This window comes from Heterocephalus glaber, unplaced genomic scaffold, assembly GCF_053883595.1.
Source record: "Heterocephalus glaber isolate CG9 unplaced genomic scaffold, H.glaber_assembly_v1.0 deba00001498, whole genome shotgun sequence".
Lineage (NCBI taxonomy): Eukaryota > Metazoa > Chordata > Mammalia > Rodentia > Bathyergidae > Heterocephalus > Heterocephalus glaber.
In genome coordinates this window covers 4,521,575-4,538,335 of record NW_028258321.1, presented here as the reverse complement: position 1 = coordinate 4,538,335, position 16,761 = coordinate 4,521,575, and the positions used below count along the sequence as shown (strand labels likewise).

At 38.6% G+C, this 16,761-nt stretch overlaps 1 protein-coding gene across 6 annotated transcripts in view; it reads right to left on the bottom strand.

The window, feature by feature from the left end:
- Cfap43 (cilia and flagella associated protein 43) overlaps positions 1-16,761 on the bottom strand; it is a 97,324-nt gene that overhangs the window by 57,219 nt on the left and 23,344 nt on the right. For 5 of the 6 annotated variants that reach the window (XM_004866501.4, XM_004866502.4, XM_021245546.2 and 2 more), the window contains 5 exons: positions 10,839-10,998; positions 7,723-7,790; positions 5,782-5,916; positions 2,746-2,862; positions 956-1,036 (listed from right to left, as the gene is read on the bottom strand). In XM_004866501.4, coding sequence (XP_004866558.2) covers positions 956-1,036; positions 2,746-2,862; positions 5,782-5,916; positions 7,723-7,790; positions 10,839-10,998 — 561 coding nt within the window. Of the gene's footprint in view, positions 1-955; positions 1,037-2,745; positions 2,863-5,781; positions 5,917-7,722; positions 7,791-10,838; positions 10,999-13,167; positions 13,724-16,761 lie in introns of those variants that run through there. The other variant, XM_087185727.1, reaches the window with a different exon arrangement.

The window sequence follows — 16,761 nt, the reverse complement described above, 5'->3', positions numbered from 1 at the left end:
AACGCACTGTGAACATGACAGAAGCAATTGCATCCCTCTGAAGAAGGTGCTGTACCTTAACACCCTCCTAAATATGCAATGAGTAACAACCTTTCCCTGTTTCCAGGCTTGAGTGGACTGGACCTGACTCACATTTCCAGGGTTGAGCTTATGCCAGTTAGCATATGTCACCCCACTATCCACAGCGAGTAGCTCACGGACGTTATTAAGACATGAGAAGACATGTACTAAGTTTTCTAGAAAGTAGAATCTTCTTTTCTCTTCCTTCTCCCGCTGTCAGAAGCTTCCTTCTCTGCAGTGGGATGCCAGGCTGGCACTGCTGGCACTGGATGCCAGGACATGAGGCCTAAGATGAGACTAAAGCCACTGAGTAGCTACAGAAAAACTGGGTCGCTGCTGGACTGAGGTGCACGTGAGGCCAGACAAGTTCTGTACTTGATAGTTGACTGGTCCAATAATCTCCCACTGTGAAATTTTTTACTTAATCTGGTTGGAGTGGCAATTTTCTTTCATTTCTAATTGATCTTCTTGCAAAGTGGAGTCATTTAACTGTTACGGCCCAGGAGCTGTTTCATTGCTGAGCAAAAGCAACAGCCCTCCTGCCTGCTCTTCCTCCCAGCCTGCCTCCCTGAGTGCCAGTGTGCAACAGAGACCCCCTGTCTGTCCACAACAAACGCACAGGGTGAGTGAGACAGAGACCCCTAAGATTCCAGAAGTAGCTGTCACCACTGAAGAATGTACCCTGGCTTATGTATACACTGATAAAGTACGTCGCATCCCGCTGTGTTGGCTGCACATACGCTGCACACAGGGATAGCTCTCCATCTATCAAGTAAAAATGCAATCAGCCTTCTGCAGCAAGCATTTTCACAGACTACTGAGATATCAGTATGGGAAGGTAGACTGGGCTAGAATTCAGTACTTTTAAAAAAATCCACTTCTCGGGCACACTTACTGTGGTATTCAGATAAATCTTGCTTGCACAAGTACAATCCTCCAGCCACCAGACACAAACTTCCCCTGAAAGTGTGAGTGTCTGTAAAAGAAAGAAGGCTAAAATTCCAAGTGGAAAATAAGACTCTGCCAGGAAACACATTCTAAAATGCTGTCTAGTATGTCAACCTGAGGCGTTAGTAAAAACATTTCATTCTACTTAAGTAGATTATAAATAATTATTTCAATATCATACTTCCTTTCTAAAGAAATATTAAATAATATTTTAAGGATTCATGACAAATGTATTATGTCTAGTGGAGTTTAATGCTTTTATTAGCCTATAATGACAGGATTTCCTACATTAAAATGGCCTTGATCTCATTTTAAAAAAATAAACATTTTTTATATTTCACATAAAAAATAAATATTTTAGTGCAATTTAAGTAGAACATATAACTAAGATTACAAAAGTAAAATAAAAAATTTTTCCAAAGAACATATTTAAGATAAAAGTTACTTGGAAATTCAATGAGATTATTGCCTGTATTAGCTTTCTTGTTGCTGGGACAAAATATCAGGCACCAGGAACCTAAAGGAGGAGAGGTTTATTTTTGGCTCAGGGCTTCCATGGTCAGCTGGCTCCAAGGCAAGAACATCATGGCAGAATGGTGAGGTGGAGCAAAGCAGCTCACTTCCTGGTGGCCAGGAAGCAGAGTACAGGGGAAGAATGCCCAAGAGAGAGACTCCCCAAAGGCATGTCCCTAGTGACCACCTCCTCAACTGAGCTCTACTCCTAACAGCACATTCAGCTATGACCATCAGTCTTTAGAAAGGAAATTTTTAGGTAGATTGAATTCTTGCTTTGTGCACAGCAAATATTTCATTTTCATCCATAGGTGTGTGGCTCTCATTCTAAAAGGAAGTAAATATTGAGTGTTTAACAGCCTGGCTTGCAAATCTTGGTTGGTGAAGCATAGAAGATGGCTTCTAAGATCTCAATTGTTTTGACTGCTTTCAGGAGACAACATTATGAAGTCACAATATGATGATGTCCTTCTAATAGGGGAATGGTTTGATGATGGAAATGCTTGATATCTGTTACTGTTTGGATCCAAAATGTCCCCCCAAAGTCTCCTGTGTTCAGAAGGTGATTGGATCATGGGTGCGCAGTGGATTCATCCATTGATGGGTTCAGTAGCTGAATGTGGTTTTAGGAGTTGGGGCCTGGTTGGAAGTGACTCACTGGGGTGTGGCCTGGAAGGGTGTACATATTCTTATCCCTGGCTCCTCTCTTCTCTCTCTGCTTCCTGGATGCCTTGGGATGAGCAGCTTTCCTCTGCCCAGGCTCTTCCACTATGACCTTTCTGCCTGGGAGCCAGCTGACCATGGACTGAAACTGTGAGCCAAAATAAACCTTTCCTTCAAGTTGTGGGTGTGGGTGTTTTGTCCCAACAGGAAAGTAACCATGACAACATCTCTACATTTATCTTCAAAGACACCCTGGTTAATGTCTCCTCTGAGTAACTACTTTGAAGATAATGAAATACAATGTATTAACTATTGTTATACTCTTATTTTGTTTTATTTTTTCATAAAATAAAAAGGAATGCTAACTCAGTGCTGTGCAAAAATAGATTCCATTAAGTGTTACAGAAAAACACTGAAAGACAAAAAAGATACCCTCTGCCTCTTACTTGCAGTACTTTGCACATGAAATTCAAAAGTTACCCAATGACATATGAATAGGAATTCAAATCTGGAAACATCATATTGTTAAATCCTATTACATCATGGTCACATATTCCTTACCATGAAGTGTTTGGTTCCAGGTGTGATGAAGTCAATTGCCTGAAATTTTCCATCACAAGCATCTAGGACTTTATCTAAGGTTGGCTCCTCACCAAAAGTGTAGATATAAACAGATCCCTGATAAATGTAAGGGGGGTGGAGGTTAAAATTGCTGCATATATAGCTCAACAGATATTTATTCAATATTCAATGCCTACAGTGAGTAAGGCACTGTGTGGGAACGAGTGGTGGAAAATCATAGAACTCAATAAGGCTCTGACTTGAATTTAAAATCTAGATCCATCATTTGCTTATTGATTGGTTGTTACATTCATCCACCATTCAAAATAATAAATAGGAAGAATCCCAGGCACTTGTTTTTAAATTACAAAACATAACAAAGCATTTTTCCCTGATTTTAAAACTAATATGTATTTATGTAGACAATGTGGAAAATGTGGGAAACCAGAAAAGTTGTTAAGTAAATTCTACAACATGCTAAACATAATGCTGGGCACAGGGCCGGGGATTTAGCTCAGTGGTGCCGCCGCCTGCCTCGAAAGCAAAAGGTCCGGAGTTCGATCCCCAGTACCAAAAAAACAAAAACAAAAACAAAAAAACCCAACAACATAATGCTGTGCACTAATTAAAAATTTAAATAGCTGGGGATTTAGCTCAGTGGTTCTGGCACCTGCCTCACAAGCGCAAGGTTCTGAGTTTGATCCCTGGTGAAAAAAAAAAAAAAAAAAAAATTAAGTAAGAGAAATTGTGGCCAAGGCTGTTACTTTAGGACTTTGTATCATTCTCAGAGTCACTTCTCAAAAAATAAAATTTATCCTGCAGTGTCTGCATCTTCGCCAAGTATCTGTAATATAATGTGGTCACATAAAAAAAGAAGTCTGGTTTCAACTGATCACAAGTTCTTCAAGGTAACTTGAAATAAACATGAGTATTTTTGTTCTTATTTGTCTGAATAAGACAACTCTGCCCTCAGGTTACTTACATTCTACCTCAGGCAATAAATAATATACCCAAATAAAACATACTGCAAATGAGACAGTTATCACTGTGAGAAGGGAAAAAATAAAGCACAAAAGGAGGATACTACATGTTGTAAAAATATTTTCAATGGGAATAGAATTCCAGATGGACTTTTTTCACTCTATTGGGGGCTAGCAAACACTTCCTATGAGTGGAGAAATAGTAAATATGTTAGGCTTTGCAGACCTTGTGGTCTGTATCACAGCCACAGTGGTACCTTGGTTCACAAACTTAATTCATTCCACGATTCTAAAATGATGGCCATGTTCATGTTCATGTGGGAAAGACGGCCATGGTTATGTTCATTACCTGACTCAGAACAAACAAATACAAGCAAATACAAAAACAATACAAAATTCTGCCATACATTTCTTTTACAAATCAAATTGTTTGCAAACAAGAGTTCTTGAATCGAGGTACCACTGTACTTAACGCTACCCTTGTGGTGTGGCAGCAGCCATAGGGAATGCATAAATAGATAAGTGTGGCTGTGTTCCACTAAAACCTTGTTCACAAAAACAACTAGTAGACTGGTTTGGGGCCCATAGGGCCATAGCTTGCTGACCTCTGAGTTACATTGAAGACACCATTCCACTATTTCTTATTTACATTGTTATCACAGAGAAGTCAGCTGTAAGTCTAACTAAAATTCCTATGATGTAATTTGCCTTTTCTTTTTGACTGATTTTTAAAAATCTTTCTGTTTTTTTGGTTTTTTTTTTTTTTTTTTGCAACAATTTTACTTTGGGAAATCTACTTGTAGATATCATTTTACATATCCTACTTGGAATTCACTGGACTTCTTGGATCTGTGAATTCATCTCTTTAATCAGGTCTGGAAAACTGTAAGCCAATATCTCTTGAAGTATTGTCTCTGTCTTATGTTCTCTCCTCTCTAGGATTCCAATTAGATATATGTTAGATCTTTTCATGCTATTATTCATGCCTCTTATCCTTTCTTCTGTATTTCCTTCCCTTTTGCTTCTCTTGGCTATATTCTGGATAACTTCTTCTGACCTATCTTCCAGTTCATTGATTCTCTCTTTGACTGTGTACAATCTTTGGTCAAATATATTTATATAATTTTTCCTTTGTTAGTATATTTTTATTTTTGAAAGTTTTATTTGGGTCTTTTCTTTTTCTGTTATAGTATTTTTAAAACTAGTTTCCTATTCTCCATAAATATTTTAAGTATATTATTTATTAAATCATACCACAGTTGTTTTGACTTCTAATAATTACCAGAAATGGAAGTCTTTTGATATTTACATTAAAGTTGATTAAACTTATAATCTAAAATTATTGCCTAACAATATAGATGGCTGCTAATTCTCACCTCTGAGGGCCATTCTATTAATCATGAGTTCTCCTAACAGTATAATAGTCATTTGTTTCTACCCCACATTGATTCTTCTTCCCTCTTCTCTTACAGAACCCATAATTTCCCTAGAGAACCACTGATGCCTCCAACCTCAGTCCATATTTGGATGGGTTGACTCTACCTAGGGCCAAAGGTAGGCATGTGACTTAGGCCTGGGCAATCAGAACTTAGACTTTCCCTGACCATCGTGACTGATCCAGGGATAGTACAGATGATCCAAGTCAGTACAGTGAGTCTATACTCTAGGATGTTTTTTCCAGCTTATAACTTTCTACTAAGGTTTCCAAGAAGACAGAAATATATACTGGAGCTTCAGGAGGTTCTCAATACTACAAGGGGAGAGTCTTCATGAAAACGGAGGAAGCAGAGTCAAGAGACACTGGAAAAAGCCCTAGGGGCATCTTAGGAGCCCCTGGATTCAGATCCACTCCTCACTCTGTAAGTCACATGCACAAAAACAAACATCTCTTTGTCATTTGGGCCTTTTAAATTGGGTATTTTTTCATTTGTAGCCAAAGGAATCCTGACCAGCAGAGAATCATTATGTAGCACATGGTGTCCTTCATTCTTGTCATGTATGGATGATAAAAATAGTATTTAAAAATTGTATATCAAGAAACCATTCTCTAACATACCTTGTCTGTCTGAATCAGCAGCATTTTATAACTGGGAGAAAACATCAAATGTTTCACAGGCCTTTCAACTTCAAGAAAATCTTCTATTTTGTAAGAACTTGAATCTTTAACAGTGAGAGAGTACACGAAACCATCCTGTAGACCAATACAATGAGGTATGTGTGGGACATCAGCCTTGGTCAATGCACAGTACACAATCCTCATCGGATAAGTAAAGGCTTCTGGGTAATCATCTATTAATTATTTGGAAGCACTATCTGTATTTACATTATCTAGAACACACTGTCCTTTCACCTTTATTGAGACACTTTAAACCAGTCTTCAGTTGTATCTCGTTTGTGATGCATTTTCAATTAACTTAAAATTTTACTGACCATTCCTTTCTTTCAGCATCTCTAGCCTCTATCATCTCACCATATTTTCACTAAACAGGAAGTGGGACAGATGAGGCTGTTTGTGCTACTTGTGTATAGCAGTCACCTTACTTCAAAGGACACTAGCCCTAAGTGAGTGTGTTCTTTAATCATTATTATATGCATTTTGTATCTCCCTAAATGACCCAAGGGTAGGAACATGCCTTTTCTTACATTTATAGCCTCTTCTCCAGTTCTTCCCATAGTGGTAGAATGTGGCAAATGTCTAATAAAAATGGGTTGTTTGATTGATCAGCTGTAAACAGGTTTAACTACTCTCAAGGGGAATTGAGTTATTTTTATATAATTAAGAGGCTCTGGATAAATGTGTTCATCATCTTCTAAAATGGATCCCAGTATAGCAAAGAGGCATTTGTGAGATGGCTGGATTCAGATGCTTGAGACCTGGGAGGTGACTGAGATATGCAGGTTTGTTCTCCAAGCTCATTATCATTCTCCACCCCTTACCACAGCAAATGTTATGATCATATAAAAGCAAATTAAAACAAACACTTAGGTGAGGGTGGCCTTGAAGCAGATAAGAGTCACAAAAGCCATAAATTCCAACTAAATGTTGAGGAAAAAAGAGGGGGTAGTCCACTGCATAGCTGGGGAGGGAATTTCAAGCTGAGTATAGGTGCATGGGCCCCAGATGGCTTCTCATTAGTGGAAATACATCTTTCACCCTGATGTCTTTGCCTTACTTCCCTCAGGGCCCGAGAGATGTGATTTGTGGCAATGGAACAAACAAAGCTAACAATGGATGAGGGACAGCTACATCTAGACCTGAGATTTTAGTATTGGTCAGTTACAAACCTTAGTATTGATACAGGAGCAAAGGAATACATGCCCTGGCTCTAATTCATACTTCCTAGGGCTGTGTGCTCTAATACATGGCAGCTTAGACTTTAGAGTCTGACAGCCATGGGTCAAGCCTACCTCCTCTACTTACTTTCTGGTGACCTCTGAAAGACTTGGTTCTTTTATCTGTATGGGGAGGATAAGGTTGATGTGAGGACCAACAAGGTCATACAAGTAAAGCACTTAGCATAGTGCCTAGCATGAAGTAAATGCCAAGTAAATAGTAAATAGGGCTATTAATCATTCTAATGTCTGCAGCAGTGACATGATACATGTAGGCTAAAACGGCCACATGCACAAGAGCCCGCGCTGAAGCTTAGACGAAAGGATCCAAATTCATAACTGACAACCTAATATATTATTGCAGAAACAATATGGAAACCTCTTAGATGGTTTTGGATGGGAGGAAATGGCTTTTTAACTTTATTTTGGTTTATTTGCAATAAGATAGTTCTATGGTAGTTCACTGTAACACAACTCTCTCCTTTTGCATCAAATTGAAATTCTTCATAATAAAAACTTTTGTAATAGCATCCAAAGGGGAAGCTATTTGAATTAATAATCTGAAAGAGCTTGGTATCCCAAAATATGACCCCGGTAAGTGGCAACAAATGGAAATTATATTTTGTCCTGAAAGCAGTTAATTTTGAAAAATAAAATACATTACAATTCCAGAAGCAAGGACGCCTTCCTTCTGATATACCATGGTGACGGGACTGAAAAGATGTGGTACATCTTTTGGAAAAGAAAAAACAAAAAGCATAAAGTAGGCAGCATATAGTTAAAAGCATAACTTGACAATAAATAATAGAAAGTGCTCAGTACTGATTAGTCTGCATTTTACGGTATGTAAATTTGTACACCAACAAATAAACCATAATGGACAAAAAGACGGTGCAGAGAAGAAAATGATCTAGAAGAACATTTATCATTAATAAAGCATTGTCCTTGGAGGAAAACGACAAGAGTGTATTACTTACAAAACTCAACTACAAGGGCTCAGATAGGACCCGTCAAATTATTAGTTTACTGCATACCTCATGCTTAACAGCTGGCTGCTAAGAAGCATCATGTCCTTTCCCTCAAAGACCACTCACCTCCCAGGACCCCTTTCTTTTTCCATCCACCTGTCACTAGAGTCCAGATTCTCATGGCTACTGGCCTGGTGCAGGTGCCTGCATTCCTGAACAATGGCTACATTAGTTTGCCCAAGCACCACCATTCCAGCTGAGGTACACCCCCATTCATCTGCAGTGTTTTGATATCTGCCTGTCATCAGCTAAACTGATACAAATGCCTTAGGTGGGCATGAGAGGAAGGTCAGATATGGTATGGATGCCCCTTCATTCCTCATTATTCTCTTTTAACACTAGGTGTTCCATACAAGCTGCACTGCTTCCTGTTTCTTGACTTTCCCATGTTTTCTTCTCCATCCAGACACCATGGCCATCTACCCACATCTCTCCCACAAGCTTCCCCTTCAAAAGTCAGTTCAAATGCAACCATCAAAATGATATCAGAAGGTTTAAAATGATTAAAATGAATAATTGATAATTTGAAATAGGAAAAAAGGTCCAAAGATGAAGGCGTGAAGGGAGGGGAAGGGGAAAGGAAAAGAGGGAAAGGAAAAATTATGAGAAAAGAAAAAAAAATGGAAATGAAATCTATGTAAATAGGGAAGGGTGGAGGGTGTGAAGAGTGCACAGGTAATGGGGAGAAAATAAGAACCAAGATACATCATGTACAGGTACAAGCACCCAGTGATAAATGTAAACATATTGTACACCAAAATGTACCAATAAAAGAACAACAACAACAAAAATGACATCAGGAATGGTTTCCCTCACCTGGGACCCCTATAGCATTTTGTGAAGCTCTGAACTAATGAAACCATATTATTCTTTATCTTTCTGGCTATAATTATTTGTCTACTTATTTTATGATCTTTAATAAGACCTAAGTCCCTTGAGGATGGAAATTATGAGACTATGTATCTGTCACTTATATAACCTCTAAAACACCATGTTTTAGTCCCTCCTGCATTGGAGAGGCTTGATAATTAGGTATTTGAAAGCATTTATCATGGAAATCATAAGAAACAGCACACAAGAAGAAAAAAATGAATATAAGACTATATGTCATTAAGTCCTAAGTTATGCAAAATACATTAGAAGCATGATAGAAGTTTGGAAATCAGAAGTATGGTTCTATAATTCATTTCACAAATACATGTAGGTGTCAGTTTATTCTGTAGTGATACCCAAGATTGTACTTTGGAATCAAAGAAGGAGCTCAAGAATGAAGTCTCTGAATGACTTCAGAGAGTTGATGACTCCCGGGATGGATGCACACAGGCCACTGTAACAGTACAGGGTGAGGTTCCCACAAAGGAGTGAGGCCCATGAAACTCCAAACAGGGCACCTCACTGTGCCTGGAGGGTGGGCAAGACTAAGGAGGGCTCCACATGGGAGGAAAAGCTCACCAAGTAGACCAGGAAGAGGGGGCATCCTAGGAAAGAGTCACTACAGAAGCCAGATGACAATTTGGAGAGATCACAGCAAGGATGAGGAATTGTAAAACGTTCACCCAGGAGGAACAAGGACAGAGCTGGAAGAGGGTAACTTTGCAGGGAGCCCCTGGGCCAGTGCTCCATGCACCAGCTGAGAGAGGAGCAAGCCCAGATGACACATGAGTGAAGGCCAGGGCAGGTGGCAGCATTTTGCCAAGGAGGGGGAGAGGGAGAGAGAGAGAGAGAGAGAGAGAGAGAGAGAGAGAAGGGGGGGAGGGCCATGCAGCTGAGGGGGGAATGGCAGGAAGTGAGGGAGGAGGCATGTGTGTGGAATGTGAGGAAGGAATACTAGCTGGTGAGAACAAATAGTGGGGGGAGTAGGAAATCATGCTAATGGAGCCCCTAGATCACATTAAGGATGGCTAGAAGTTAAGGCAGGGCCGAGTTGTGTATTAAAAACGATCTTCAAAAAAGGCAGTGTGGCAGCCCAGTTTGAGTCAGATGTAGCTCAAGGTCAATGCAGTCAGTCCTGAGATTGTTGCAGAAATCAAAGAGTGGAATGATACGAGCAGCTGGAATAGAGTGCCTTGGATAGGTTTGGGGCTTGGCCTGATATAGCCCTCTCCTAAAAGTGTATGCACCCAGCTTCTGTTGGGTGGACATTTGCTCCTACGGCCCAGGCCTCAACCTGGTCACAGCTGATGGGACCAAGGGTGAACACCAGATTTAAGGGAGAATATATCGGTACTCTTCGAAATTGTTATTGAGCAACACAAAGGTAATTTTCAAGATGGCATTTGGTTAATCATGGAGAAAACAGTTGTGAGGAGTGAGGGACAGGAGAGGGCATGATCATCTAACTGTGCAGAACAGGCATCTGTGTAGGAGCTGATACAGGTTAGCAGCTCACACTAGGATCCAGAGGTCTTATTGGCTGGTTCAGGGGTCAGCTCTGCAATTTATGTGAATCTGAGCATTTCATAGCCACACTCCCTGTGTCACGGAGATGAAGGTGTATCTTCTTATAACGTTTTGAGGATTGCATGAAAGATGCATATAGTGGTAGCAAAACAACAGGAAGTATGATAACACCAATCAATAGTAGCTGGGCCAAAAGAGTATCCACAGGGATTGCTAAATCAGCAGAGGAGGAGAAGTCAAAGATAGCTCCAAGAAAGGGAAAAACAGGGAACAAAACATCCATCTTTAAGTGTATGCAAAATTAACAAGCAGGGCTAAACCTTTGGGAATATGAAGCAGAGCAATTTCTTACCCAGTGGTTGTGTCTTTTCTACCTTCTGAAGCACAGTCACCTTCAAAGTTTCCCCATTAATCACTAAAAGATGACCCTCTTCAGAGCCAACATACAGGTCATTAGTTGGAGTCCAGCAGTGCATAGTGGGGTGAAGCAAAGGATATAGGTCATCTTTTGGCTGCAAAGAAAGAATAAAAATCTCATGTTAAGGCATCAGTCATGATTAAGAGCCTGAGAAACACTCACCAAAACAATTGCCAAAAAAACCCAATGACTATGTTCATATGTAAATTTCACTGGTTTTGCCATTTGCCAAGAGCTAAGTGAATTTTTTATTTACTCCATTTTGCTCCCTATATTTTAATTTGCTAAGAAAAAATAAAGTGTCCTGCTAACACATTCAGAGTTCTATTTTCACAGATTCTCATGAAAATTTTGGATCAGATTTTCTAACCTATTTCTTAGTGGACATTTTTGGTATCTTGGATCTAAGAAAGTCATTGTCTAGCTAAAATCACGTTCTGGGGGGGATTTTCATCAATGATGCCCTCTCCTAGTTCTGCAGTTGGTCACCTATGCGAGCAGTGGGCTTAGTCCTCTGCTTAGTTGGCTTTCATGGGGAATGAGAAGAAAACCCTTGCCCTGATTCTGTGGCCTTTCTAGTTTGGTTCATGAGACATCCTGTGTGACTTTGAGTTCATAGAAAGAAAAAACATAGAAACTGAAGAGACAGACCACAACAGAGAAAAAGGAAGGGACAACCAGCACTTTGTCCTTGGCTCCTGGCTTGTAGCATGAGACAGGAAGATCGAATCTGCTGAGATACAGTGAAAGCAGTGACTCCAGAGGCCTCCAAGGAGAAACACACCATGGAATGGAGCAGCGGATGCTGTGTGCTACAGTAGCTGGTGAGTGACTCTGGTCCAGTGACTGCTGTGTCCCCTGGAAAGCGTGCTTGGTCAGACACCATTTTAGGGAGGAGCCAACTGAGCCCAAAACTCAGAGCAGCTGCAGGTCAGCTTCATCTCAGGGCTCACAGTGTTAACTCCCACAGTGACTGGGTGAGGGACAACCACGGGAGATGTCCATGGCTGGGTAGTTGTGGGTGGGCCAGCACGAGACACCAGAGTGTTATACACTAAATACCTCAGGCCCCAACATCATGATATCAGGGTCAGCCTGAACTTTCATGGGTTTGAAAGTCCCAGAACCAACACCATGCCCTAAACCCATTTCTGGCTTTCTGGAATTATCTAGCACCCTACTCTAATCCTACTGCTGGTTTGCTGGGATTATCCACCACAGATCCGGGCTCTGATGGCCTCCTTTGCCCACCAGCAAGAGCAGAGTCACATCTTGAGTTGAACACTGTCACAAAACTATAGACCCCAGAAGACAACCACAGGCTTGAAATCACAGAGAAACAAGTTCTTCTTTTTCTTCTTCTGGTTCTGCTGTTTTTTCCTCCTTCTCCTCTTCCTCCTCTTCCTCCTTCTTTCTTCTTCTCCTCCTCCTCCTTCCTCCCTCCTCCTCCTCTTCTTCTTCTCCTCTTCCTCCTCCTTCTTCTTCTCCCCCCCCCTTCTTCTTCATTTGGGTTTTTCTGATCATTTGTTTTTGTGAGGGTGATCATTGTAGTTTTTTTTGTTTGTTTAGTTTTGTCTGTTTTTGTTTTTTAATTCTTTCCTTGCCTTTTGTCTTCTTCACAAGTTTCCTAAATTTGAGTAATCTTCCTTTGTACCTTAGCCTTCCTTCTAATTTTCTTTCTTCTTTTCTTTTTTTATTTCTCTATTTTTTTCCTCTTATCCATAACTTTTAATTTTCTTCTCTTAGAGTAAAACTACTCTATTGAATGGATATTTACTGTATATAATTTTCTGATTTGTCTTAGATTTTGTTAAATAACTATATATCTTATATGTAGGGTTAAAAGTGAGAAATTATTACTTATCACAGCTTCTCGTTTTTCAGTCTGTGTTTGATGGTGCTACTTTAGCCAAGAGGACATACTTGCTATGATGCTATGATCATGATCAATTGATCTTCCTTGTATGCTAATACCTAGATTGTTTGGGGGACATAAACAATATTATAGTACAGTACCAAAGAACTGGGTGCTAGGCCAAACAGGCTGCAACATCTCATGCCCAATAAACAGAAGCAGGATACTGGGATGGATCAAAGGCCAAGAGCCAGCTATGCTTAGAAGACATCTCTGAAAAGTAGTCATAAAGAGGTCTCAATACTACCTACCATAAGCAATTTACAAACATTAATAAAGAAAACAAATAAACAAAGAAAGAAAATGAGAAACACAGAAGGAAGATGAAACCCCAGATTTCTTGCTCACCCAAGGCAAATCCAAGGGGAATTGAGGAGAAAAAAATCAAAGCCATCCAGTTGAACTTTCTGAAAAAGTAGCAGCAGAAGTAACAAAGCTGATGAATGAGTCTCTAGGAAAAAAAAAACAGGAATACTTACACAGATATTTAAAGAGATGATGACCATAATGAAGGAGATGGTTAGTTAATCTACAGTGGATACAGATTTTTTTTAAAAAAGGAGGAGAGTGATGGAAACCATGAATGCTTAACGTGAGAAAGAGCTGAAGTCCATAAAACAGATTCAAACAGACATCCAAGAGATTGAAAATTTTATTGAAAGTATGTGCAGCAGAATCAACCAAAGTGGAGATAGAATATCAGATCTAGAAGATAGGATTATGGTTAGTGATCATCAAATAAAAGACTTCTTAAAAATAGCAAGGGACCATGAAAAATCAATCCAACAGCTGATAGATGATGCAAAGAAAAATAACAGAAAATTAATTGGAAGCAACAAACAATCACAAAGGACAAAACAAACTTGTTCTCAGAAGTAATAGCAGAAAACTTCCAAAGCATGGAAAAAGAATTTGACATACAGCTAAGTGAGGCAAATAGAACTCCAATTAGTATCAGAAAAAAATCTGAGGCATATAATTGTCAAGATTCCATAAATTCAACACAAAAACAAATTATTAAAAGTTTTTAGAGAAAAGAAACAAATCACGTATAAAAGAAAATCCATCAGAATCACAGTGGACTTCTCAATACAAACCCTTAAGTCAAGGAGTGAAGTGTTTTAAGTCCTAAAATAAAACAACTTCCAACCCAAATTGATGAACCCTGCAAAATTATCTTTCAAAGTTGGTGGAGAAATAAGATACTTCCATGATAAAGAATATCTGTAGAAATTCATGACCATCAAAACAGCACTCCCAAAAGTCCTGAAGGTTATTCTAGAAAAAGATAATTCCAAGAATCCCAATAGAATAAATCCACCAGGTAAGGCAACCAATTAAATAGAAGGGAATGAAAAGGAATTGACAACAAGAAAATAATATGTTGACAAAGGTAAGTCAATATCTTTCAGTTATAATCATCAATATGAATGGCCTCAATTCAGCAATCAAAAGAAATAGATTAGTAGAATAGATCAAGAAACAAGATCCAACAATATGCTACATACAAGAAACACATTTAACTCAAAAAGAAACTCACAGACTGAAAGTCAAAGGATGGAAAACAACACTTCATGCAACACAGAAAAAAGCAAGGGTAGCTATTCTATTTGCAGACAAAGTGGATTTCAAGCCAAGACTGATCAGAAGAGACAAAGAAGGTCACTACATACTTGCTAAGGAAACAATCCAAGAGGAAGACATAACAAATACCAGCATACCAACTATACAAAAATCAAACACTAATGAATATGAAAAATCAGATGAGCACTAATGCAATTGTAATGAGGGACCTAAATACTACAGATCAACTAGACAAAAAAATCAACAAAGAAATATCAGAGCTGAAAGCTGAACCAAACCTTTGAACAAATGGACTTAGTTGATATCTTTAGAGTGTTCCACCCAACACAAAATAATACATATTCTTCTTGGCAGCACACAGGATTTTCTCCAAAGTAGACCACATACTAATTCACAGAACATGCTTAAGTAAATGCAAAGGAATTGAAATTATCCCATGAATATTATCAGATCACAGTGCAATGAAATTGTAACTCAATGGCAAAAGAAACCACAAATCTGTATAAGCACATGGAAATTAAATAATACTCTTTTGAACAATCAATGGGTCACAGATGAAATTAGAGGTTAGTTTCTACAATTAAATGATAATGCAAATGCAACGTATCAGAGCATATGGGACTCAATGAAAGCAGTCCCATGGGGGAAATTTGTAGAAATAAATTCACACATCAGAAAAACAAAACAAATTCAAATATAAATAACCTAATGTTGAACCTCAAGGCTACAAAAAGAAGAGTTAGCTTTGCCCAGTGGCAGTATTGTGGGCAAAGAGGTTTAATTGAGGCATGATTATTGCTAATAGAAAAAGAAAAGCAAGTTAAACCCAACGATTGTACAAGGAAGGAAATTTAAAAGATCAGAGAAGAAATTAATTCAATTGAGACTAAAAAACAAACAAACAGAATCAATGAATCAAAGAGTTGGGTCTTTGAATGATTAAATAAAATAGACAAACCCTTAAGCAACCTCATGCAAATAAGAAAAGAAAAGAGCCAAATCCATGTAATTAGGAATGAAAAGGGTGAAATCACAATGGATTCCACAGAAATCCACAGGATCATCAGTACCTACTTTGGGAAACTTTACTCTAATAAGATAGAAAACTCAGAAAAAACAGATTCCTAGACACATATGAATTATCAAAGCTGGATCAAGAAGATATAAAAATTCTAAATAATCCAATATCCAGTTAATGAAACTGAAGAAGTAATAATAATATAACTACCAACAAAGAAAATCCTAGCCCTGATGGATTCACTGCTGAATTCTGAAAGAAATTTAAAGAAGATCTAACGCTACTACTCCTCAAACTCTTTAATGAAATTGAAAAGGAAGCAATACTCTAACAATCATTACTGGAAACAAGCATTACCCTGATACCAAAACCAGAGAAGGATCCAACCAAAAAAGAGACTACCAGCTAATCTCTTTAATGAACACAGATGAAGAAATCTTCAATAAAAATCCTCAATATGATATTGGCAAACAGAATGCAGCAACTCATCAAGGAGCCAATGACTAAGTATGATGACACCATGACCAAGTAGGATTCATCCCAGGGATGCAGGGATGGTTCAGCATAGACAAATCCATAAATGTAATACAGGATATTAACAGAACCAAGGATAAAATCACACAATCATTTCAATAGACACAGAAAAAGCACTTGACGAAGTACAATACCCATTCATGATAAAAAAAATCCTACAGAAAATTGGAATAGAAGGCATTTATCTCAATCTGATAAAAACCATTTATGACAATCCAACAACCAACATCATATTGAATGAGCAAAACCTGAAAGCTTTCACTCTAAAATCAAGAACAAGACAAGGATGCCCAGTATCACCACTCCTCTTCAATGTAGTTCTGTAGACATTAGCCAGAGCAATTAGACAAGAAAAAGAAATAAAAGGAATCTGGCTAGGAAAGGAAGAAGTTAAACTGTCATTATTTACTGATGATGTGATACTCTACATAGAAGACCCCAAAAACTCCACCAAAAGACTCCTAGAATTAATAACCAAGTTTGGTGGCAAAGCAGGACACAAAGTCAGCACTCAAAAATCAATAGCATTTCTATACATTCCTCACTGAGAGAGACATCAGGGAAACCACATCTTTCACAATAGTATCAAGAAAAATGAAACACCTAGGAATTAAGCCAATGAAGGAAGTGAAAGACCTTTACACTGAAAACTATAGTACTCTGAAAAAGATCGAAGAGGATATCAGACAACGGAAAGATAGCCCCTGTTCGTGGACAGGCAGAACCAATATAATGAAAATGCTCATTCTTCCAAACTTGTTATACAGTTTTAATGCAATCACAAATAAAATACCAACAGCCTTCCT